Below are 27,538 nucleotides of genomic sequence, written 5' to 3' on the forward strand. Positions count from 1 at the left end.
AATATTTTTCAAAACCCAATCATCACAGGGATGGAAATTGAGGTGAAATCTTCTGAACAGGAGCAGAGACAGTAAAACAAACTCCACAAGGATGTTCACCCTTACCTATGCTATCCAAAGCCCAGCTTACTTGTCCAAACGTATCTCCCCCTAGGAACCACCCTGGAGATAGATTAAGATCATCTGGGGAAGCCCTGCTCTCGGTCCCACTTCCTTCGCAGGTGTAACTGGTGGGAACAAGACAGGGCCTTCTCAGTGGTGGCACCTCGTCTGTGAAATTCCCTCTCCAGTGATATTAGATCAGCCCACTCCCTCCTGACCTTCAGAAAGAGAGTGAAAACGTGGCTTTGGGATCAAGTCTTTGGAGAATAATTGTAGTGCAATAGATGGATATGGAATTATGTGAAATGACTATTGGAACGGCCCGGGTTATGATTTGAATTGTACAGTAGAATCTCGCTTATCCAACCTTCACTCATCCAACGTTCTGTATTATCCAATGCAGTCTGCTTCCCACCTTGAATAATGTAATAAATAAAGTAATTACTACATAACTTTATCGTGTATTGAACTGCTTTTTCTGTCAATTTGTTGTCAAACATGATGTTTTGGTGCTTAATTTGTAAAATCGTAACATAATTTGATGTTTAATAGGCTTTTCCTTAATCCCTCCTTATTATCCGACATTTTCGCTTATCCAACGTCTTGCCGGCCCGTTTATGTTGCATAAGCAAAACTCTACAGTACATTGTTTTAAGGCACTGAATAGTTGCCTAGGTGTAAAGCTGTCTTGAGTGTTGAGAAGGATGGGATAGAATTACTGTGTGTGTGTGTGGCTGGAGTTACACTTTTAAAAATGTACCTGTTCCAACTTGCAAACAAATTCAACTTAAGAACAAACCTACAGAAGGTTTGTTCATAACTTGGGGACTGCCTGTATTGGCTTCAACTTTTCATAGCCCACCTTAAGCCCAACAGCAGGAGGCAGGCGGGGCACAAATTAAACAAATCAAAGAGTGCACCGCTGTTCCTTCCCCCTCTGCCCTGCCTGACGGCCAAGGTGTCCTTGAGTCACTGCGTGCATATTTCCAAACTAAATCTCCCACACTAATCCCCAGGGCAGGCACCTCCCAGCCTTCTAAATTTAAACCCCTGCTGCTGTGTGTATGAAGATGGCATTCATTGAGAAATGCCTGCCTGTTTTAATTATAAACACATTGTCACTGCAAACTGATGCATGACAACAAGGTGTGAGGGTCACAGCAGGTCATGTGGCCTCTCCAGGATATTTGGAGATTTTTTTAAAACAGAGAATTAAGGTCAAGCATTTCCAAGATACCTAACCCTTTTTTCTCTAGGCAAAAACCCTCCTAGGGAAATGAAAGGTGGATTTATATGGCATAAAATCTGAATTTACCTTTAAAACAAAAAGTAAAGTTTTTCCTTTGACATGAAATCTAGTTGTACCTGACTGGAGGGTGCGCATCTCTATTGCTAAACCGAAGAGCCGGCGTTGTCCGTAGACACCTCCAAGTTCATGTGGCCAGCATGACTGCATGGCGTGCAGTTACCTTCCCGCTGAAGAAGCACCTATTGATCTACTCACATTTTCAAGCTATTTTGACCCTGGTGCGTTATTATGGCAATTTATATAAAGATTAGTAGCAACGTCTTCTCTTTGAATGAAAGAACGGTACTTCTTTGTAAATCACCATTTCTGTTCATGGCGCCTTGTATCAATATTAACAAAGGTGAAACCTGTCCCTCTTCAGCATCTCAAAAAGGCACTTACGGGGGCTTAAACAGGTGTTGGCAATGAGGCAAACCAAGTGGTATGGAAAATAAATCAACTTGAGTTTTCCCTTTTACGCTGGCAGGTGATTAGTCTTATTAATTGGCTGAAAGCCACCTGAAAAGTGCAGCGAAGTGGAGAAAAATGACGATACAAACTCTCAAAGGGCCGCTTCTGCTGCTTCTCTCTGAACCTGCTCTTGACACGCAATGATATATTGCATTCCACTCTTTGGAGCCTTCCCTTTGTCCGCAGAAATTGATGTTTGGACTTACAAACTATGGAAAAGTTGTTTTTTTTAAAGATGTATTAATCAGTTAGTTGTACCACAGTTAACAAGGTAGCCTTAGCTCTATACAGGTAGAGGCAAACTTCAGCCCTCCAGGTGTTTTGGACTCCAACTCCCACAATTCCTAACAGCCTACCGGCTGTTAGGAATTGTGGGAGTTAGAGTCCAAAACACCTGGAGGGCTGAAGTTTGCCCGTGCCTGCCTTACACAGACTAGAAAGGATAAAAAAGGATTGGTGGTTCAGGCTGATGACCAAGCTGATTATTTTTTTTCCTTTTTGGTCACCTCACTATTCTGTCCCCTTGTTCCCACCTTGCTCTTCCTTTTCCCACCTCCATCCCTGCATCCCAGGTGGAAAGGGCAGGGCTTTTGGATGCTGCACAAAAGCCAGGATTTAGTTGCCTGGAGACGGGCTGGAATGTGTTGCAAGCTGGCAACTGGGCTTGGATTCTCCCCTTGATCAGCACCGCGCGGCACCATAAGCTGCAAGGATAGCAGGACATGAATAGCCAGCCGGGTTGCAAAAGAGGCAGCCGCTCAGTCCCCTTTTCACTCGCCTCCCTTCTGCGCAGTAGGATGGACGGTTTTGCTAAAGGGCTATATTGCACTGCAGCCTATCCAGCCAGTTTTGACTCATGCATTTTATTGGGAAATTTTAATTTCTGTTTTACCTGTGTATATTTATTATCTATATAAATAAAAATGTAATGTTTGGTTGTGGGATTAACATAACTCAAAAAACCACTGGATGAATTGACACCAAATTTGGACACAATACACCTATCAGGCCAACGACTGACCATCATTCATAAAAACACTGAAAAACAAAGCAGAAGAGACTTAAAAAGCCAAAAAATTAAAAAAAAAATACATTACAATGCATGTGCAAAACCACATATACAGACATATATACACACAAAACACATATACACAGTGTGGGCCACAGCAACGCGTGGCAGGGGGACAGCTAATCTATATAAATAAAAATGTAATGTTCGTTTGTGGGATTAACGTAACTCAAAAAACCACTGGACGAATTGACCCCAAATTTGGACACAATACTCCTATGAGGCCTATGAGTGACCATCACTCAGAAATACACTGAAAAACACAGCAGAAGAGACTTAAAAAGCCAAAAACAAAAAATGCATTACAACGCATGCACAAAACCACATATATACACAAACACATATATGCATATATATATATACACAAAACACATATACATAGACTGGGCAGAGGACAGCTAGTATGTTATAAACCACCTTGAGTCCCCCAGGGGTGAGAAAAACAGTATAAAATACTGTAAATAAACAAATAAATATGTATTTTAATAGTGTTCTGTTTCCTTTCGTAGTTTTTAACCATGTTGTACCCCCGCCTTGAGATCCCCTTATGGCGTAGCAGGTTAAACTGCTGTGCTGTTGAACTTGCTGACCGAAAGGTTGGTGGTTCAAATCTAGGGAGCGGGGTGAGCTCCCACTGTTAGCCCTGTTAAGAGTTCATTTCCTAAGTAGCAAGCAGTAAGTGGTGCAAGGATCAATGCAGCAGGGAGCGAGCCAAACCACCTGGCCAACAGTATGTGGTTACAGCCAGGGTGGGACAGCTGCTAGGATAATAAAGGAACTAAAGTACTACTCCTTTCTGTGGGTTGCTGGAGGTGGGTCGTTGGTGTAGGTTGTTGGAGCTGTGCATTTGGAGGAGTTCGCTGGAAGGAGTTTGGAGTTCTACAAGGTTTGTATCTCAAAGAGAACATTTGGACTCTGTATGTGTGTGTATATATGTTCTTTTATAAAGTCTGCAAAAGACAATGACTGAGTTTATTCCTTGGTCAAAGGCAAAAGGCTTCCACTTTTGTGAGCATCTACATTCATCTTCATCACGACAAGCCCCAGCTTCTGCCAACCTAGCAGTTCGAAAACATGGAAATGTCAGTTGATCAATAGGTACCGCTTCTGTGGGAAGGTAACGGCGCTCCATGCAGTCATGTTGGCCACTTAACCTTGGAGGTGTCTACGGACAATGCTGGCTCTTCAGCTTAGAAATTGAGATGAACACCACCCCCAGAGTCGGACACGACTGGACTTAATGTCATGGGAAAACCTTTACCTATACCTTTATCTGGCTTGACTCTCAGTAAAAATAATATTGGAAAATAGTAAAAGAAAATGAGCCCATATTTTTTCAACTACTGTACAGAATCTTTGTTGAACCCCCAGCAGCACAGTGGATTAAACCGCTGAGCTGCTGAACTTCTGATCGAAATGTCCCAGGTTCAAATCTGGGGAGCGGTGTGAGCTTCTGCTGTCAGCCTCAGCTTCTGCTAACCTAGCAGTTCAAAAAAATGCAAATGTGAGTAGATCAATAGGTACTGCTTCAGTAAGAACGTAATGGTGCTCCATATAATCATGCTGGCCACATGACCTTGGAGGTGTCTACAGACAACGCCGGCTCTTTGGCTTAGAAATGGAGATGAGCACCATCCCCCAGACATCATGTCAGGGGAAACCTTTACTTTTACTTTACCCCACCTCAAGCAACAAGGCTAGACAGGTAATAAATAAATTCTTACACTATGTAACACCTTTTTTGTTCCTGGGTTACAAATGTAATTTCCTAATTGGGTCTATCATAAAAACATGGAAACAAAATATTAAACTGCAAACTGCAAAAACTTTGGGTCAAACTGCAACACATTTAGCTCTAGTTTTTCAATAAATATCTCCAATTCAGCATAGTTTGTAGCAACCACAAAAACAAAGCCTTTTTTGGAGGCTTTGAAACAGGGGCTGGATGGCCATCTGTCGGGGGTGCTTTGAATGCAGTTTTCCTGCTTCTTGGCAGGGGGTAGGACTGAATGGCCCACAAAGTCTCTTCCAACTCTCTGATTCTATGATCCCCAGAGGTATTCGTCTGGCTACTGCTAGGAGACAAAACAAAATAGACCTTTGGCCCAATACAGCCAGGCTCTTCCAGTCTTCTTAAAACCAGTGTTTCCTTGAGACCATCTCTGGCTTCGATATCAAAACAAAACCCGCCTGGAGATAAAAGAACTGTTGATTCCTGTGATTGCAGAGGTTGGACCGCGATCCCTTTCAACTTTATGGTTCTACCTAGAAATCACTGGAAAGAGCAATGCTAGGATGCAAACCCAGAACTCAAAACTTCTGTCAGTTGTATGTAAGCCGCTGGTAGGACAAAATCACGAGTTTGCTTCCTCCGGCAAAAGCCCGGCAAACAAAGAACAACATGCCCATAGGGTCCCTTAATTGGAACCTTTTGAGAAGAAGAAAAACAGCAATTCATCTGCCGTCTCATTCATGAGCCCATGGAATAGCCGGCATTTCGGAGGAATGGGTCAACTGGAGATTAAGATATTTAATTAGAAGGCGCTTCATCTATGTTTCCTACAGCAGGGCCTTCTGAATGGCCCTTTGAGCCACAAATTGGCCTCAGTTCAGAATTCCAATAATCTGTGTGTGATTGCTTCAGGGAGGGCCGGGAAAGAGAGCCATGCAATGACATGGGGGGCATCCAATTTCATGGGTCAGGCTACTGATTTGAAATCAGTTGTAGTTTCATATGGTCTTTTCACAATCTCTGCCAAAGAGTTCTGGTCCCTCGCCAAACTACAACTCCCAGGATTCCACAGCATTGAGCCATAGCAGTTAAAGTGGTATCAAACTGCACTAATTCTACTGTGTAGATACAGCCACAGATAGGTTTTACCTGGTGTGGCAACTCATGATCATCCCCATATCACATCATATCACCATAAGACACATTCAGCAACTATTTTAAAAAAGCCCAGTAGCAAATAAAATATATCATTATTTTTGGGTAATTTCTCTGACCAAAGGGCATGAGCATTCAAAAGTTTTAAAAGTAAATTAGAATAGCATTTTAGAATTGTAGGGGTTTGAATCCAGAACCCCCGTGGATACCAAAATCTATGGATGCTCTAAACGGTGTAGTAAAATGCTAACTTTTATATGAGACGACAAAACCAATGTTTGCTTTTGGGAATTATATATATATTCATTCATTCATTCATTCATTCATTCATTCATTCAAGCTGTGCATGGTTGAATCCATGAATATGAAAAGCCAGCTATAATGTAGGTAAAGGTAAAGGTTTCACCTGACATTAAATCGAGTTGTGTCTAACTCTGGGGGTTGGTGCTCATTTCCATTTCTAAGCCGAAGAGCCAGCATACTCCGTAGACACCTCCAAGGTCATGTGGCCAGCATGACTGCATGGCGCGTCATTACCTTCCTGCAGAAGCAGTATCTATTGTTCTACTCAAATTTGCATGTTTTCAAACTGCTAGGTTGGCAGAAGCTGGGGCTAACAGCGAGAGCTCACCTCGCTCCATGGATTCGAACTGCCAACCTTTCAGTCAGCAAGTTCAGCAGCTCAGCGGTTTAACCCATGCACTACGAGGGGACCACTAACTGTAATATAATAAGGCCTAAACATCCTAAAATCACCAGGAAGCTTTGGAAGCTAAGCAGGCTCAGCCCTGGTTCATACTTGGATGGGAGACTGCTAACAACGATCAGGTACTGTAGGATATATTCAGAGCAAGGAATGGCTAAAACCACCTCTGAATATTCCTAAAGAAAGGTCTATAAAATGCATGGTGTCACCATAAGTCGACAGGTGACTTGAAGGTACATGCATACAGATAATTAATATAATACTATACTAATCTGCTATCTATGAAGTAGTTGGATAGTGGAAAAATAGAGGCATTAATAATCAAAGGTTTGTGGAAAACTAACAGGGCACTTTTTTAGCCCCAAGATGGCAAGGACTAGCACAAGGTTTATATCCATTCTCAGAAGGGTTTACAAAGGTCAAGAAGTGTCCAACCACTTCTTTCTGTCTTTCTTTCTGGGATCACAACTTGAGTTGCTCTTCTATAGGACAGGTAACTGTTATAGTTCAGCCTTTGATTGTGCTTGTACCTGATCTCTCTGGGGATTCCAGGCCTGTTAGTCATTCTGATGACACTGGGGATTCTGAGTCGTAAAGTCAGCAGGAGAGCCAGGAAGAGATTTTAAGCCCTGGAAATGAGCGATCTGTGTCTGAAAGCCACATTCCTGAAAGGAGGTTTAATAAGGAAGCAAGCTCAGTAACAGATCGGAGTTAATTGGATGAAACTAAAAGTCTAGGTGGACAGACTAATGAGCAGTTAGATAGGAGATCTACATTCCATCAACATAGAGCTTCCCAGGAGGGTTTACAAAGGTCAAGAAGTCCTTATCCGTTTCTCAGGGGAGAAGGCATGATTTTCTCTCTATATTAGCAAGCCCAGCAGATGGTGTTTGAGTACAGAACCACTGTCAAGTGAAGGGATTTCTAGTTTCATGTTTCCTTTTGTTCATATCTCATGATTCCAAAGTTTGAGGCCTGTTCCTGAATCTCATGTTTTGGATTTATTCTGCTTTGGTATTCCTGGTTTTTGATGCTACTCCTGTACTATGATTATTGTGGATTATTCTTGATATTTGCACTTTGGTTTTTTAATACTTTTTGCTGAATTGGTTTTATATATATTCTTCAATAAACTGCTTTGCTATTTTACCTTGGACTGGAGTGTGTGTTAAGTACAGAGGTAGTTCTCAGGCTGGGAGTGCAACAGTAATGCTCATTCAAAAAAAGGCAGAATACAAATGTTACTAACATATAAGGAACCACCTATCACCATTAGTGGCATACCCTTTCCCTATGTAAGTCAAGAGAGAAATTCTAAGCCCGCCTCTGGAAAACCCACTAAATAAAATGAAACCACTACACATCAAATGAACTGTTTTCCAAACTTTTTTACCTCCACAATGTCTTGGAACTTTGTCCTTAGGGAAAGAACGAAAGAAAGAAAGGCAAGAAATCCAAGGCAACTGCTAAGCGTTTACCAAATGCCTGCACAGAGGGGGCTCCATCCCCAGCTTAGTGCCACAGTGATTTACACACCCTACATGAATTGTGCAACAACATTGATGGAATATTTGTACCAGGAGCTCATCCATGCTGGTCTGACACTTCTCAAGGTTGATCCGCTTAATGGCCACCTTCTCTTTCTTCGGCGTACAATAGGCTGCTTGGACAACGGCTGTGGCTCCGCTCCCTGGGAAGGAAAAGAAACACACAAAACACAAGGTTAGCCAAGAGCTGGATATATGTAGGGTGGTTCCTGGGACATTTGAAACATTGGCATTCGGATTTTTATTTCATTTTGATGATTGTCAGTACAAATATATCTGCGGACAGCATACCATATATGCTCAAGTATACGCCAAGTTTTTCAGCCCTTTTTAAGTTGAAAAAGCCCCCTTTGGCTTATACTTGAGACCAAGTTATTTATTATTTTACTCTGTTATTGTTATTATTGTTGTTGTTGTTATTATTATTATTTACTCTATTTGTTACTATTATTACATTATTTTACTCAATTATTTTATTACACTTATTATTTTCTATATTTATAATTACATTTATTGTTTTACTCTATTTTTATTATTACATTTATTATTTTATTATATTATTGCTGTTATTATTACATTTCCATTATTTTACTCTATTATTATTATTATTATTATTATTATTACATTTATTATTTTACTCTATTTATTATTATTATTTGATACACAACAGGATTAGTACACAGCAAACAAGATCACTATCCTGGCTTTTATATTTGATCACACATAGAATCATAGAATAATAGAATCAAAGAGTTGGAAGAGACCTCATGCGCCATCCAGTCCAATCCCATTTTGCCAAGAAGCAGGAATATTGCATTCAAATCACCCCTGACAGATGGCCATCCAGCCTCTGTTTAAAAGCATCCAAAGAAGGAGCCTCCACCACACTCCGGAGCAGAGAGTTCCACTGCTGAACGGCTCTCACAGTCAGGAAGTTCTTCCTCATGTTCAGATGGAATCTCCTCTTTTGTAGTTTGAAGCCATTGTTCCGCGTCCTAGTCTCCAAGGAAGCAGAAAACAAGCTTGCTCCCTCCTCCCTGTGGCTTCCTCTCACATATTTATACATGGCTATCATATCTCCTCTCAGCCTTCTCTTCTTCAGGCTAAACATGGCCAGCTCCTTTAGCCGCTCCTCATAGGGCTTGTTCTCCAGACCCTTGATCATTTTAGTCACCCTCCTCTGGACACATTCCAGCTTGTCAATATCTCTCTTGAATTGTGGTGCCCAGAATAAAATAATACATTTTACATAATAAAACTTACTGCAACTTAAAGAAATAGTTTAAAAATATATACACTTTGATATATAATAAGTTGGCAAAAAGTAATATGATTGATGGACACTTCCCAAGTATCTAGGACTGTGTGATGTATCAGCGAATAATGCATGCAGATCTGAGTCGGGTGGCCTTTTGCAGCTGACAGATGGTAACTTTGTCAGCGCCAATTGTTTTTAAGTGCAGACCAAGGTCTTCAGGCACTGCGCCCAGTGTGCCGATCACCACTGAGACCACCTTTACTGGCTTCTGCCAGCATCTCTGCAGTTCTATCTTTTAATCCACATATCACCCCGCACTGAACAAGAGTAGAAAACAATTTCATTTTTTATTTTGTAACCATAAGACTCCAAAATATACAAGAAAATATCAGTCCTAGCAGCTAGCAGTGATTCTTCCAGGCTGAATGAGCTAGAGCTTCCAGGATTGCCCAAGAAAAATGTTAATAAAAGGCATAGCTGCAATTCCTGAAATGACTACGTTGCTATGGAATTTAAATTGTAAAATTCCTCAGAAGGAGCCGAACTCTTATTACTGAGACCAAACTCATAGTAAAGGGTATTTTAGAATAGTATCGGTATTGTGAGAAAGGCAGGACAGAAACAGGACTTTAAAACATATATGCTGGCAGGATGGATGCGTCTCGAGAGACATTATTCCACAGATATATAAACCTCGCTTGCCTAGTTTCCAACAGACCTCGCAACCTCTGAGGATGCCTGCCATAGTTGTGGGCAAAATGTCAGGAGAGAATGCTTCTGGAACATGGCCATACAGCCCAGAAAACTCACAGCAACCCTATGTTGAATTGGTTGAGACTCAATGAGATATTCATTGAAAAACTATAGCAAAAGGTGCTGCAGTTTAACAAACTTTCCCCAAGTTTTAAAGATTAAGAACAATAGGGAAATTATATTTATAACCCAGGAACAAAACTCATGTTACACAGTGTTATCACTCAAAGCCTAAATGACTAAACCAGTGTTTCTCAACCTGGGGGTCGGGACCCTTACGGGGGTCGCGAGGGGGTTTCAGAGGGGTCGCCAAAGACCATCAGAAAACACAGTGTTTTCTGTCAGTCATGGGGATTCTGTGTGGGTATTTTGGCCCAATTCTATCATTGCTGGGGTTCAGAATGCTCTTTGATTGTAGGTGAACTATAAATCCCAGCAATGACAACTCCCAAATGTCAAGGTCTATTTTTCCTAAACTCCACCAGTGTTCCAATTTGGGCATATGGAGTATTTGTGCCAAGTTTGGTCCAGATCCTTCACTGTTTGAGTCCACAGTGCTCTTTGGGTGTAGGTGAACTACAACTTGAAAACTCAAGGTCAGTGCCCACCAAGCTCTCCCAGTATCTTCTGTTGATCATGGGAGTTCTGTGGGCCAAGTTTGGTTCAATTCCATTGTTGGTGGAGTTCAGAATGCTCTTTGATTGTAGGTGAACTATACATCCCAGCAATGACAACTCCCAAATGTCAAGGTCTACTTTCCCTAAACTCCACCAGTGTTCCCATTTGGGCATATGGAGTATTTGTGCCAAGTTTGGTCCAGATCCTTCATTGTTTGAGTCCACAGTACTCTTTGGGTATAGGTGAACTACAACTCCAAAACTCAAGGTCAATGCCCACCAAACTTTCCCAGTATCTTCCGTTTATCATAGGAGTTCTGTGGGCCAAGTTTGGTTCAATTCCATCGTTGGTGGAGTTCAGAATGCTCTTTGATTGTAGGTGAACTATAAATCCCAGCAACTACAACTCCCAAATGACAAAATCAACCCCCCAACCCCACCAGTATTCAAATTTGGGCATATTGGTGCCAAATTTGGTCCAGTGAATGAAATTACGCCCTACAGAGCAGATATTTACATTATGATTCATAAGAGTAGCAAAATTACAGTTATTAAATAGCAACAAATATAATTTTATGGTTGGGGGGTCACCACAACATGAGGAACCGTATTAAGGGGTCATGGCATTCGGAAGGTTGAGAACTACTGGACTAAACCCAAGGCTGTTGTACTTTGGGCATATCATGAGACAACACTCTGAAGCTTCTGAATGTCAAATGTCTTGAATGCTAAGGAAACATATTCATGATTTTCCAAAATCCTTTCAAAAACCAAACTAAACTGGTAAAGGGGTGGACAAGCAAACTGGATAGATGGGAAATGTTCTGGAAACTCAATACGAACTACTCCCTGAAGGAAAAAATCCATGTGATACATAAATAAAATATGTGCATCTCAAACACCCGCCCAGAGAGCTTGATGTTTAGAAAACGCTTAAAGGGACAAGAGGCTGCCTGCAAATTGGCGCTTTGCTCTGGAAGAACACGGCCCTCAAAATTCCCCACTAACAAGAGCAGAGATCAGATGTCTTTATCCTCATCTAAAGATAACTTATAACCGGAGGAAGGGACACAAAGAGAAAAGCATGGAAAGCAAAATCAAGCATGGAAAGCAAGAGGGAAAGGCAAAGTAAAAGTGCTCGCAAAATAATTTTTTAAAAACTGTAAGAACCACTTAATTGTGAAATAAGACTGCCTTGGATGGTAACAGACTCTCCTTACTTAGGCGATTCCTCGTTGTCCTAGTATGATGGCCTTCCAAGTATAGTGCCTTGATAGTGGATACAAAAGTGACTGTGGAACCCTATTCTTGATCCGCATGTTCTTCCAAATTGAAGACATCGATTTCCAAGTGGAAGGCGGTCCCGGTAAGGCAGTGGTTCTCAACGTTCCTAATGCTGCAACCCCTTAATACAGTTCCTCATGTTGTGGTGACCCCCAGCCATTAAATTATTTTCGTTGCTACTTCATAATTGTAATTTTGCTACTGTTATGAATCGTTATGTAAATATCTGATCTGCAGGATGTATTCTCATTCACTGGACCAAATTTGGCACAAATACCCAATATGCCCAAATTTGAATACTGGTGGGGTTGGGATGGGAGGATGGGGTTTGGTGGGCGTTGACCTTGAGTTTGGGAGTTGTAGTTCAGCTACATCCAGACAGCACCGTGGGCTCAAACAATGATGGGTCTGTACCCAACTTGGCACAAATACTCAATATGCCCAAATATGTACACTAGTGAAGTTTGGGGGAAATAGACCTTGACATTTGCGAGTTATAGTTCCTGGGATGTATAGTTCACCTACATTCAAAAAGGATTCTAAACTACACCAACAATGGACTTGAAACAAACTTGGCACACAGAACTCCCATGACCAACAGAAGATACTGGAAGGGTTTGGTGGGCATTGACCTTGGGTTTTAGAGTTGTAGTTCGCCTACATCCAGAGAGCACTGTGGACTCAAACAATGATGGATCTGGATCAAACTTGGCATGAATATTCAATATGCCCAAATGTGAACACCGGTGAAGCTCGGAGAAAATAGACCTTGATATTGGGGAGTTGTAGTTGCTGGGATTTATAGTTCACCTACTACCAAAGAGCATTCTGAAGCCCACCAACGATAGAATTAGGCCAAACTTCCCACAAAGAACTCCCATGACCAGCAGAAAATACTGTCTGTGACGGTCTTTGGCGACCCCTCTGACACCCCCTCGCGACCCCTTCAGGGGTCCCGACCTCCAGGTTGAGAACTACTGCGGTAAGGGTTGGCTTGATGCATCTTCTTCCTCTTGCCACGTTTCTCCATTTCAGCCTCCATTCGTGCCTCTTCAAATTCTGCAGCACTGCTGGTCATAGCTGACTTCCAGTTAGAGCACTCAAGGGCCAGGGCTTCGCAGTTCTCGGTGTCTATGCCACAGTTTTTAAGTTTGGCTTTAAGCCCATCTTTCAATCTCTTTTCCTGCCCACTAGCATTCTGTTTTCCGTTCTTGAGTTAGGAGTATAGTAGCTGCTTAGGAGACTGTGATCGGGCATTTGGACAATGTGGCCAGTCCAGCTGAGTTGATGGCATAGGAGCATCACTTCAATGCTGGTGGTCTTTGCTTATTCCTGCACGCTGACATTTGTCCACTTGTCTTCCCAAGAGATTTGCAGGCTTTTTCGGAGGCAACGTGATGGAATTCTTCCAGGAGTTGAGTGTGACATCTGTAAACAGTCCACATTTCGCAGGGTTGGGAGGACAATAACTTTATAAACAAGCGCCTTGGTCTCCCTATGGATGTCCTAATCCTCAAACATGCTCTGCTTCATTTGGAAAAATGCTGCACTCGCAGAGCTCAGGCGGTGTTGTATTTCAGTGTCAATGTTGACTTTTGTGGAAAGGTGGCTGCCAAGGTATCGGAAATGGTCAACATTTTCTAACATTGCATCATTATGCTGTATTTCTAGTATTGCAGAGGGATTGGCTGGTGACTGCTGGAAATGCACTTTGGTTTTCTCAATGTTCAATGAGAGGCCGAGCTTCTCGAATGCTTCTGCAAAGGTGTATCGAGTGACTTATAGGTCTTCTTCTGAATACGCAGACTCTCCATCTTTGAAACAACTTAAATAGAGGTTTGGGCATCTTTCAGGAGTGCTTCAGTTGTGCATTCCTGAAGGTAGAGACTCAAAATTCCAACTCTGTGTTTCTGTCACCCAAAGCAAACTAGTGAAGGGCTTGGCAGTAATATATTGGTGATGTTCCTTCACAGCAGAATGGTCTTTTTAATTACCATTTTGTATTTATTTTGTATTTATTCAATGAAAATGAAACTCTCCATTGTGGATTGCTCGAGACTAGAGATGGAATGACACACAGCCTGAGTCAGAACAGAGGATGGGGAAACAACCCAACCCAGAAATGGGATGGGATGAGAATACCAGTGAGGACCACATCAAAAGCATTATTGAGAGATATTTCATGTCTGAAGTGTTATATTTGATATATGAGATCCTTCGACACAGAAGAATGCAAATGCAAATGTTTTAATAAAAATGTGTATCTTCAAGATGTTCTGACCTAAGGAAGCTGTTTTTGCAATAAATATTTGTTCAGAAGACATTTGCCACTGCCTTCCACTGAGGTTGAGAAAGTGTGACATGACAAAGGTTGTTAGGTGAGTGGGCTTATGAACAAATGACCATCATCATAAATGTAAAGCAAAGTAACTTATTAGGAGCAGTGTGGCCCAGCAACAGTAGCCAAAAGTGATAAAATGAACAAAAACACACAGACCAATGTTATATCTCCATTAGGAGGCTTTTCTTTATAGTAAAATAATATGGTTGCACTATTCACAAGAACAAGGTTTCCATAACACAAATAAAGTCCTTTATACTTCCTTCTTTGCTTCCATGCTGGGCTTCTTTCCCATGCAGATAAAAAGCTTCACTCTCACAGAGCCTCTTCTCACACTAAACTTACACAGGAGCTTCACACAGTAGCCCTTTACACACAGTAGTCTTCACACTGGAGCTTTACACATGAGGCCTTCAACCTGGGGCTTCTCTCACTGAAGCTTCTCACACACTGAAGCCTACTAACTCTGAGGCCTACTGATGTTCTATTTACTGGTTTAAACTGTTGCTATATTTGTTTATATTTGTATTATCTTGTGGCATCAAATTGTTGCTGGTGTAAGCCGCCCTGAGTTCCCCCCTCGGAGGTTGAGAAGGGTGGGTTAGAAATGTGGGAAATAAATAATAATAATACTGACACTGAGGTTTACCTCACACTGAGGCCTCTCTCAGACTGAAGCCTCTTCATACTGAGGGCAACAAACACTGAGGCATACTAAGCTACAGGCACACCTGCTTATAGTGAATTACATCTTTAGCTGAGTCATTGCACCCATTGCAGACACAGTGAAGACATCTGCCCTTGCGCTATGCTACTCTTCTACTGCATATGCATGCCCAGTGTGGAACACATCTCACCACACTAAAACAGTGGATGTGGCTCTTAATGAAACATGCCGCATTATCACGGGGTGTCTGTGCCCTACACCACTGGAGAAATTACACTGTCTAGCCGGTATTGCACCACCTGACATCCGCTGGGAAGTAGCAGCCAAAAGTGAAAGGACCAAGGCAGAGACATCTCCGGCTCATCCCTTGTTTGGGTATCAGCCAGCACGTCAACAACTTAAATCAAGACATAGTTTTCTTAGATCTACAGAGACACTCGCTGGAACACCTCAGCAAGCGAGAGTTCAAAAGTGGCAGGCTCAAACCCAGCACCTCAATCCGTGGGTGATACCAGATGAGAGACTCCCCCCTGGGCACACAGAAGACTGGGCGACTTGGAAGGCGCTGAACAGACTGCGCTCTGGCACCACGAGATGCAGAGCCAATCTTAAGAAATGGGGCTACAAAGTTGAATTCACGAAGAGCAAACCACTGACCACCTGCTGCAATGCAACCTGAGCCCTGTCACATGCACAATGGAGGACCTTCTTGCGGCAACACCAGAGGCACTCCAAGTGGCCAGATACTGGTCAAAGGACATTTAATCAGCTACCAAGTTTGCAAAATTTGTGTGTTTTTTAAATCTGTTTGTTTGTTTTGTTCTGTTAGAAATGTAATACAATGGTCTGGTTGCTGATGACACGATAAATAAATAAATAAATAGCACCCATTTAACCCTTTCAGTACTTGACTCACATTTTTGTAATTAAAAATACCTAGTTAATTTTTAAATATTTCTGACAAAGGTTACTTAGAGGGTTTCATGGCCAAGCAGAGATTTGAATTGTGATGTGCAGAGTCCTACAGATGTATAACAGTCTGCTTTAAGTTATATAGTTTCATCCTATGGAATCTTTAGATTTGTATTTGTTGTTTCATTAGATCTGACAAAGAAGTAGATTTCATGACAAACCGAGGATTCAAACTCTTGTATCCAAAAACGCGACCACAACATGATGCTGACTTTCATAATAAAATCTCTAACTTCGTGATCCACATGACAGCAGCAAATACAACACACCTATCCATTCTTCACAAAATCTTGAAATATACAGTGTTATTTTGGAAACATTTATTCTGAACACAGAACAGAGCCTTTCCACAATCCCTTGAGAACCTCCTGGGCATGAGTGAAGACAGGCTTCTTTATCCTGGAAGGGGAGCCAGGTACATCCAATTTCCAAATATACAAAACTCTCTAGAGCATCTTTGCTACCTCCACCCGTCCGGCTACTGACATCTCAGGAGACTGACACGAGCCTTCTGCGCCTTGCCACATTTGTGCATTTACTTGCAGCATGATTAACATGTTCAAATTAGATTTGCCATTTGAAAACGGGCAATTATATCCCTTCCATTCCCCTCTGGCCAGGTTCCTCCCTGACCTAATCAGGAGGGCCAGCCAAACCATCCAGTGTTAATTCCCCAAAATGGAGGTAGAGGTATCTTGTAGTCTCTCTGCGGCCATCAGAACAAAATGCCAGGCCATTCCACATTAATCGCCCCCAGCTGTCTTTGCTGAAGACGCCAGTAACAAATGACATGCTCATTGCCTTTGCTTCTCAGGTTACTGGGTCTCCAAAATTTTCATATGGAAGAAAAACTGCTGGAACTAAGCCGGTTTTCATTTTACTCTTATGAACCAGAAATGCCTTCGAACGATAAATCAATTCATTGGCAGTTCTCATCTGGAAACTCTATTCACTCAACATAGATGACTAGGCAAAGGATAATATCTGTCTATATAAAAGTCAAATCATTATGTTTGTTTGAACTACAAAGACTCCTACATGGCTTGATGGCTCTGAACCAAACGTGGTACACAAAACCTTTATTGTCCAACTTAAAATACTAACAGGGTTTCAATTATTCCTTTTGCAGCTGGAGCCCCAAAAACAAATAAAAAGTCATGTCATGTCTGTGTCCAGCATTTAGGATACAACAATATTGGGTTGTTGTAGGTTTTCCGGGCTATATGGCCATGTTCTAGAGGCATTTTGTCCTGATGTTTTGCCTGCATCTATGGCAAGCATCCTCACCTCACTATCTCTGAGGATGCTTGCCATAGATGCAGGCGAAACGTCAGGAGAAAATGCCTCTAGAACATGGCCATATAGCCTGGAAAACCTACAACAACCCAGTGATTCTGGCCATGAAAGCCTTCAACAATACATATAACATTCTCCAAACTGTGGTCTTCCAAGTGTTTTGGACTTCAGCTCCAAGCAGCCTCAGCTACTTTGATGAATGCTCAGAGATCTTGAAGTCCAAAACATCTGAAGGACCAGAGTGTAGATGCGACTTTCGACACGGAAACCACTTGGTAACTGTGGGCAAGTCACTCAGTCTACCATGGGCAAATCACACTCCCTCAGTCTCATGATGGCAAAGGAAACTTCCACTCTGAATTTTTTCAAAGAGAACCCCTTAATAGTGTCAACACAAGTCAGAAATATCTTGAAGGTAAACAGCAACAAGAGGTTCATCAAGTATTTCTTCTGCTTGAAAAATGGAAAATAAACGAGAGAAGCCTAAGTGCATCCAATATTATAGAGTACATTCACCCAATCGCCATTCACCCAAACAAAGCCCATAGAATGTACACACAAGAGGAGACAAGGAAAGAAAGATAAGTCGGCTTATATTTATGCAGCTGCCTTCTTCTCTTTTGAGGGATCCAAGCCTGCAGAAACTCCACAGCTGTTACTCACTTCAAGCTAATCCCAGATCATGACAGAGATATAACACATAACTTGGAAACAGAACAAAAAAACTCAGTCCCTTGCTGAGTAATAAGATTTTTGTTTCATATTATTTGTTTTGCCCGCACTTAAAAGGTGCCGTAGATAGAGGAAGGACATTTCCACAAGGGATTTTCCTCTCTTTTATTTCATATTTTTTCCCAAAGTGTTCAGCAAACAGCAGAGGCAGGATGGCACGGTGCCCACTGGAGTAACACAAGGGCCATGCGTGGGTGCCTTTCAAGCAGGGAACCAGCCGCGAGGAAGTTGTTTCTTAACACACATACACACACAACGTTGCTTCCTTTCCAAGGACATTTGCATCAGTGTGGTTTGTAGTACGACAACTGGCAACTTCACTAATTTGAGAAAGGAGTTGGCAATGCATCCAGATGTTGGAGACTACATGAGATTTATTTATTTTTTTGCCTTCAATTGTGCCATTACACTAGACTCCTGGCTCACGGGAACACAAGCAACCAGAACTCTCAAGAAGAAATAATACAGCTTTTAATACTCAATAGTAGCTATGTTAATTATCTGAAGACTAAGTAGAGCAAGAACCCCTGAACCACAGAACCCATATTTGTAGTTTCATTTTCTCACACTTGGAAGGAAATAGTCTCTCTAAAAAAACTCTAGGCCAGTGTTTCACAAACTTTCTAATGCCAAAACACCTTAATACAGTTCCTTATGTTGTGGTGTCCCCCAACCATAAAATGGGGCTACAAAGTGGAATCCACGACATGCGAGTGTGGAGAGGAGCAAACCACTGACCACCTGCTGCAATGCAACCTGAGCCCTGCCACATGCACAATGGAGGACCTTCTTGCGGCAACACCAGAGGCACTCCAAGTGGCCAGATACTGGTCAAAGGACATTTAATCAACTACCAAGCTTGCAAACTTTGGGTTTTGTCAGTTTGTTTCTTTTGTTAAAAATGTAATACAAATGTCTGGTTGCTCCTGACATGATAAATAAATACCATAAAATTATTTTGTTGCAACTTCATAACTGCAATTTTGCTACCGTTAATGAATCCTAATGTAAATACTTATATGCAGGATGGATTTTCATTCACTGCACCAAATTTGGCACAAATACCCCATACGCCCACAATTTAATACTGGTGTGATTGATTATGCCATTTGTGAGTTGTAGTTGCTGGGATTTATAGTTCACCTACAATCAAAGAGCATTCTGAACTCCACCAACAATGGAACTGAACCAAACTTGTCACACAGAATTCCCATGACCAACAGAAAATACTGGAAGGGTTTGGCGGGCATTGACCTTGAAGGCCCTCTCACAGACAAGTTTTCAATTACCCATTAAAAGTTGAAGTAAGAAGGGTTTTGCCTGCAATTTACCCTCCTGTGGCAGGGAGTTCCACAGACTGGGAGCAGATACCGAGAAGGTTGCTTTATGTTCACTATTACTGCCATTGACATAGGAACACCAGCTCACCATGGCTCCTTAATAAAGTCTATTGAATTTGTCACAGCTTGAGCTTTAGTAGACTTTCAGTTGGACATGTGGGAGGGGAAATGCAAGCTATTGGGAGTGGTGCAAAGGAGATAAGAGGGATAGAGGTGGGGTGAAAGTCATTTGCTCTACAAGTCGAACATTCCTGAAGAAATTCAGTATTATCTAATTAAAAACTGGAGGAAAAGGAAGGAGCCTACAGGTAACATTTAGGAACTATGATGTTGCTTTCAATGGATTACATATGTTCTTTATTGGGTCCTTAATCATATCCTGTACTGTTTGAATATTCAGACACAATTGTTAATTAATTTATCTTTCTATCTATCTATCCGTACATACAAAAGTGATCTCTATGTGTGTATGCGGCACAGGTGATCATTTACACAGACAGCCTCCTGCTTCCACCACAGCTTCAACTCCCAGTGCTGAGAAGACACAAAAAGCCCTTCCTCCAAGGGCATTTCAGGTTATAGCGGGCACCATGAACATATCACTGCCCCATATTTTCTCCCTCTATCTACCAGTTATCAATCAGTCCAGTTGCCAGAATCTTGTTTTTTTTAAATGTTTAACTGCAACCCAGCTTTTGCACATTCTTCTTTCACCTTGATTAGAAGACTCCTTAGCTCCTCCTCACTCTCGGCCATCAAAGTAGTATCATCTGCATATCTAAGGTTGTTTCTTCCAGCAGTTTTAACTCCAGCCTTGCATTTGTCAAGCCCCACACATCACATGATGTGTTCTGCATAATTAAAGCAATGGTATTCCCCATAGTAACCTATGGATGTGAGAGCTGGATCACAAGGAAGGCTGAGCGAAGGAAGGTAGATGCTATTGAACTGTGGTGCTGGAGGAAAATTCTGAGAGTACCTTGGACCGCAAGAACATCCAACCAGTCCATACTTCAGGAAATAAAGCCCGACTGCTCATTAGAGGGAAGGATAGTAGAGGCCAAGATGAAGTACTTTGGCCACATCATGAGAAGACAGGAAAGCTTAGAGAAGACTATGATGCTGGGGGAAATGGAAGGAAAAAGGAAGAGGACCGACCAAGGGCAAGATGGATGGGATCCTGGAAGTGACTGGCTTGACTCTGAAGGAGCTGGGGGTGGTGACGGCCGACAGGGAGCTCTGGCGTAGGCTGGTCCATGAGGTCACGAAGAGTTGGAAGCAACTGAACAAATAAACAACATGAACATATCTCGCAATCCCTGCCAATACCCTCCCCAAACACCATCCTGACCACCACCCCAGTGAAGGTTTCCATTCGGGGTTTCCATTTCATCTCCTAGATCAGGAGTGCACAAACTTTTTAAACATGGTCACAGTTCCTCAAACTGTTGGAGGGCCGGATTATAATTTGAAAAAAACATGAATGAATTCCTATGCACACTGCACATAACTTATTTGTAATGCAAAAATCACTTAAAACAATACAATAATTAAAATGAAGAATAATTTTAATAAATATAAACTTGTTAATATTTCAATGGGAAGTGTGGGTCTGCTTTTGGATGATGAGATAGGATTGTTGCCATTGTTGTTGTGTGCTTTCAAGTCATTTCAGAATTAGGTTGACCCTGAGCGAGGGCCGGGCAAATTACCTTGGAGGGCCGTATCCGGCCCCCGGGCCTTAGTTTGAGGACCCGTGTCCTAGATGTTCTGTTTTTCCTCCAGAATGGGCATCCCAGGGTTCCTTGCATCAATTCCACTGTTGTGGAATTTGCATGATCCCACCCAATGACTCTCTCTTAACCCTTTCCTATGGCACACAGCAAACAGAGAAATTGATCAGCAACTGAAGAGACTGGAGGGGGCTGGGGAGGGAATGACCCACCTGCGTGTGAGTTGTAGTTCACATTGCATCCAGAGCACTCTGAACCTCCTCAATAACAGATCTGGACCTAACTTGGCTCACAGACCCAACATGGCCGACTGTGAATACTGGAGGGGTTTCGGGAAGATTGCCCAGGGAATCTGGGAATTGTAGTTCACCCACATCCTTATGCAATTTCCAATGGGAGTATACATACAAAACAAAAGCAAAGACTGGCTTTTTTCAAATGAATAGTGTTACACATTACCAAACGAATATTACCAAACTTTCCAAAACAAATAATAACCCAAGGCTTAGACACCCAAAGAAGTAATCTAGTAGATGGAGAAAGAATATTCCATACTGATGGCTATACTTCACACACAGAATCAGCGAATCTGGGGGACCTTCAAAGGCTATCCAATCTAACCTCATTTTGTCATTTTGGAAGACACAATCCAAGTACTCTCAACAGATGGCCATCCAAACTCAGTCTAAAAACCTGCAAAGAAGGAGCCTCCAAACCATCTTGATCAGACATGGGCAAACTTTGGCCCTGCAGGTGTTTTGGACTTCAACTCCCACCATTCCTAACAGCCGGTAGAACCTTGAAGCATTTATTTGGACCAGCAAATGGTTACTGGGAAACAGCCTAAGAGAAGAATGGGAATTTTCCTACTAATTATTCCATTGACTGTATTTTTTTAAAGACCACATACAAATCAAGATGGACAAGAATGATAACTCCTCCGTAGCACTCGTGCAAGCGAGATTGCCAAAAATAGCTAACCTCCAATCCCACGACACTTTCCAACACATTAAATCCGTGGCTTCGATCCAGAATTTCACTCCACAGACAAATGGGCTCCTCTCACAAAAGGCTGCTGCTATGTGCCTACAAGTCATTTCCAACTTATGGAGACTGGAAGGTTGACATATCATGGTGTTTCCTTGGCAATATTTGTTCAGAAGAGGTTCTCCATTGGCTTCTTCTGAGGCTGAGAAAGTGTGACTGGCCTGAGGTCACCGAGTAGGTTTCTATGGCTGAGGGGGGATTAAAACCTCAGTCTTCAAAGTCCTATAGATCAGTGTTTCTCAACCTTTCTAATGTTGCGACCCCTTAATACAGTTCCTCATGTTGTGGTGACCCCCAACCATAACATTAATTTCGTTGCTCATTCGTTAACTGTAATATTGCTACTGTTAAGAATCATAATGTAATTATCTGATATGCAGGATGTATTTTCATTCACTGGACCAAATTTGGCACAAATACCTGATGTGCCCAAATCTGAATACTGGTGGAGTTGGGGAGATTGATTTTGTCATTTGTTTTAATTGTATTTTTATTATGTATACATTGCAAGACAAAAGTCCTATGTCCCACCCTGGTCATTCCACAGATATATAAACCCATTTTCCTACTTCCAAAAGACCTCACTACCTCTGAGGATGCTTGCCATAGAGGCAGGCGAAACATCAGGAGAAAATGCCTCTAGAACATGGCCATATAGCCCGAAAAAACCCACAAGAACCTAAAGAAATAAATTGGCTATCCACACCACAAAATTATAGCAGTTTGTCACCACTTTAACTGCCATTGCTGCATTCTACAGAATCCTCTGATGGGTATTTTGCTCTGACACCAGATTATTAATATATAAACTTCTCATTACTTAAAAAAATAAATTAATGCTTCTAGTTCTGTTGTATCGAGGTACACAGAAAATATAAGGGGAAGACTGAGTAACAGATTAAAAAGAACCACGTATGCAACATTTCACCACTGTTCCACCCATGATTTCCAAAACGTCAGGGTGAATCACTTTCCATTGAAGATAATTAATCCACCATGTTGTGATATGAGTTGAGTGTTCTCTAAAAGCTGAATTTTGGCTCCCCCCCCCTTTCCTCCTTAACATGGCATGCAGATGAGTTTTTGCAAAGTATTTATCTATGAACTTGACCAAAAGAGAGGATGGTGTCTCTTACAATACGTGTTTAAAGGAGGGGAGGAATCCAAGCGGACTCACAGACTATATGCATAGAATAGGAATGCTTTGTATCAGGACGCTTAGGTAGAACATGATCACCTATGGTTGTATTTTCTAAATCTCCGTGTTGTGTTTCTCCACTTTATTTCAGGCATAAGGATTCCATAGCACTGAGCAACTGCAGTTAAAGTCGAGTCAAACTGCATTAATTCATCAGTGTGGATGCATCCCAAGAGCTTAATACAGTGTAGATCAGGCATGGGCAAACTTTGGCCATTCCTAACAGCCCATTTTGAAGTGGAAGTCCAAAACACTTGGACATTAGAATAAGTGAAATACACACCTCTCTTTTTAAGTTATTCTTTCCTCCACCAACCCAGGCATGAAAAAAATATATATTTGTATTGTGATTTATGGACAAAGGCAGGCAGAATGACACCAATCTCCCATTCAGCTATTGCACAGGAGGGAAATCCCAGTGGATCACCTGAAAAGCATGCAAGGCCCAAAAGGAAAACACGGAGAGTGTCACCGACAGTGGAATTTGACCCACAATTGCCTGACTCATTTATGAGAGCCAGCAATGTGAATGGGAGGGTACCGGAACAGCGTATCGAAACCAGAATGGAGGACTTTGCAGATGCGAGAAGGAATCGGGTACTGGCCGGACCCAACGCAACACAGCTTCCCTTCTTAAATATTTATCCTGTCAGCCTGGGACCAACTCTGGTGTTGACAGCAAGTGTAACATACTCTGGGAAGTGACAGAAAAGCAACAGTGATGATATAAGGGAGAGACCAGTGTTTCAACACTTATTTTGTAGGCTCATGAAGAGACTCCTAGGGCTATTGAGCCAACTCCTGCCTTCCATTCATTCATTTGCTGCCTTTTTCCCGGAGGGAAACCCATGGCAGCTTCTAAAATCAACATCTTGTATACATATGGGCCTTCAAGTCTCCTGTCACCTTGTGACAACCCTATGAATTTCACAGCGTTTTCTTTCAGGCAAGGAATACTCACTTCTTCCAAAAACTAATGGTATTATCATATATCAGCTAACAAAGTAGATGTCTTCCAGTATCTCAGCGTTTCTCAACCGGGAGGTCAGACCACCATATGGATCACAAAGGGTTATCAGAGGGGTCACCAAAGACCATCAGAAAACACAGGTTCTGAGTTGGAATTTTACCCCAATTCTATTGTTGGTGGAGTTCAGAATGCTCTTTGATTTTAGGTGAACTATAAATCCCAGCAAGTACAACTTCTGAATATCAAAGCCTATTTTCCCCCAAACTCCACCAGTGTTCACATTTGGGCACATTGAGTATTCGTGCCAAGTTTGTTCCAGACCTATCATTGTCTGAGACCACAGTGCTCTCTGGATGTAGTTTAACAACTACTCCATAAACTCAAGGTCAGTGCCTACTAAACACTTCCAGTATTTTCTGTTGATCGTGGGAGTTGTGTGTGCCAAGTTTGGTTCAATTCCATCATTGGTGGAGTTCAGAATGCTCTTTGATCGTAGGTGAACTATAAATCCCAGGAACTACAACTTCTGAATGTCAAGACCTATTTTCCCCAAACTACACCAGTGTTCACATTTGGGCACATTGAGTATTCATGCCAAGTTTGGTCCAAATCCATCACTGTTTGAGTCCACAGTGCTCTCTGGATGTAGTTTAACAATTATTCCAAAAACTCAAGGTCAAAGCTTACTAAACCCTTCCAGTATTTTCTGTTGATCGTGGGAGTTGTGTGTGCCAAGTTTGGTTCAATTCCATCACTGGTGGAGTTCAGGATGCTCTTTGATTGTAGGTGAACTATAAATCCCAGCAACTACAACCCCCAAAGGACAAAATCAATCCCTTTAAAATGAATGATTTATTGTTCAATAAGAGACTTTGGAGGTTGTAAAAAGCAGCTTCTGTGTCAGAGATTTTCATAAGTTTTGTATTTAAAAAGTTACTTCTCAAAAACCCAGAAGGCGAACTAACATCGAAAAAGCTGTCCAGAAGACGATTCTTCCAGAGAGTCAAATATGTGACACTCTGCAGAAAATTATACATAACAGGTCAGCCTAAGAGAACCAAATATGTCCTGGAAGAATGGGCAATGCCTCCAAAGAAGAGAAAATATCAACTACGGAAACTCTTTGTAGACTACCATGGACGATGGGCTCAAACAAGGGTCTATGGTGCTTCATCAATGGACTTAAGTGTTGTAAGATGACCAAAGACTCCCATAAGATCTGCAAGTTGGGGCTTACTCTTTCATCTTGAAGGCTTTCTTAGAGAGTTCAGGCAGCAACACTAAGGCCATTCTATCCGTGGGTTAATTAATGAAGAATTAATGCCATCTGACATCACTTTAGTTACCATGGCTCAACTGTTTTGGAATCATGGGAGTTGTAGTTTGGTGAGGCACGAGCACTCTTTGGAAGGAGAGACTAAAGACCTTGTAAAACTAAGCCACAACATTGAGTCACTGCAGTTTAAGTGGTGTCAAATTGCATTAATTCAACAGTGCAGATGCACCACATATGCCTGTGTTAGTTACAGCTGCACCAAAATGGCTCATTGTACCCCCAACAGTCTGTGACTTGCCAATCAGTCTGTGACTTGCCATTACCACCCATCTATCCCAGTAGATGGGAGCTTGAGTAGAGCAAAGGAAGTCATGTTCCTTACCTTTGCTCAGACCTCACCTGGAATAATACTATGTCCAGTTCTGGATACTATAATTCACTAAGGATATTGACAAGATAGAATGTATCCAGAGAAAGGCAACCAAAATGATCCCAGGTTTGGAAGCTCTACATCAGTGGTTCTCAATCTTCCTAATGCCGCGACCCCTTAATACATTTTCTCATGTTGTGGTGTCCCCCAACATAACATTATTTTTGTTGCTACTTCATAACTGGAATTTGCTACTGTTATAAATCATAATGTAAGTATCTGATATGTAGGATGTATTTTCATTCACTGGTCCAAATTAGGCACAAACACCCGATACACCCGAATTTGAATAGTGGTGGGGTTGGGAAAATTGATTTTGTCATTTGGGAGTTGTAGTTGCTGGGATTTACAGCTTACCTACATTCAAATAACATTCTGAACTCAACCAACGATGGAATTGAACCAGACTTGGCACACAGAACTCCCATGACCAAGACGGTATTATTTACAATACCGTAGCACAGTGTTTCTCAACCTTCCTAATGCTGTGAACCCTTAATTCAGTTCCTCATGTTGTGGTGACCCCCCAACCATAAAATTATGTTTGTTGCTACTTCACAACTGTCATTTTGCTACTATTATGAATCATATGCAGGATGTATTCTCTTTAATTGGACCAACTTTGGCTCAAATACCAGATACGCCCTAATTTGAGAGTTGTAATTGCTGGGATTTATAGTTCACCTACAACCAAGGAGCATTCTGAACTCCACAAATGATGGAATTGAACCAGACTTGGCACACAGAACTCCCATGACCAAGAGAAAATACTGGAAGGATTTGGTGGGCATTGACCTTGAGTTTTGAAGTTGTAGTTCACCTACATCCAGAGAGCATTGTGGACTCAAACAATGACAGATCTGGACCAAACTTGGCAGAAATACACAATATGCCCAAATGTGAACACTGGTGGAATTTGGGGAAAACAGTCTTAGACATTTGGGAGTTGTAGTTGCTGGGATTTATCGTTCACCTACAATCAAAGAGCCCCTTTCGGATGGTCTTTGGCAACTCCTCTGAAATCCCCCTCATGATCCCCACCCCCAAGGCTGAGAAACACTGCTCTACATGTTTTTAAGCACAGGCTGGAAGGTCATATGTCAGGAGGGATTGGATTGTGCCGTCCCGCATGGCAGAATGGTGTTGGACTAAATACCCTTTGGAGTCTCTTCGAACTCTAATTCTAGCCGACCCCGAGGTTGAGAAACACTGCTCTACATGTTTTTAAGCACAGGATGAAAGGTCATATGTCAGGAGGGATCGGATTGTGCCGTCCTGCATGGCAGAATGGGGTTGGACTAAATAGCCTTTGGAGTCTCTTCGAACTCTAATTCTAGGATTCCTGTATTGGCTCACTGTACCACCTCGACTTGCCAACCTTACAGACCTTCCATCTCCATTATTTCCCCATTTATGCCAGTTTGCCTTCTGTGCTTCAAGCCTGCTCTGTCTGCAATATATCAGCGCTGCCAGCAACTTGCCTCCCAGGTTGCCTCACTGAGCAGAAATAATGCCTTGGGCGTAATGTCTGGAACAGAGCTTGCCTCCTACTCC

General features: G+C 42.0%; 1 protein-coding gene across 1 annotated transcript in view; it reads right to left on the reverse strand.

Annotated features, from left to right (window-relative positions):
* Positions 1-27,538, reverse strand: part of OXSR1 (oxidative stress responsive kinase 1) — a 135,889-nt gene that overhangs the window by 98,755 nt on the left and 9,596 nt on the right. Inside the window, exon 2 of the mRNA XM_060783362.2 lies at positions 8,101-8,213. Coding sequence (XP_060639345.2) covers positions 8,101-8,213 — 113 coding nt within the window. The remainder of the gene's footprint in view (positions 1-8,100; positions 8,214-27,538) is intronic.

This window comes from Anolis sagrei, chromosome 6 (genome assembly GCF_037176765.1).
Source record: "Anolis sagrei isolate rAnoSag1 chromosome 6, rAnoSag1.mat, whole genome shotgun sequence".
Classification (NCBI taxonomy): Eukaryota; Metazoa; Chordata; class Lepidosauria; order Squamata; family Dactyloidae; genus Anolis; species Anolis sagrei.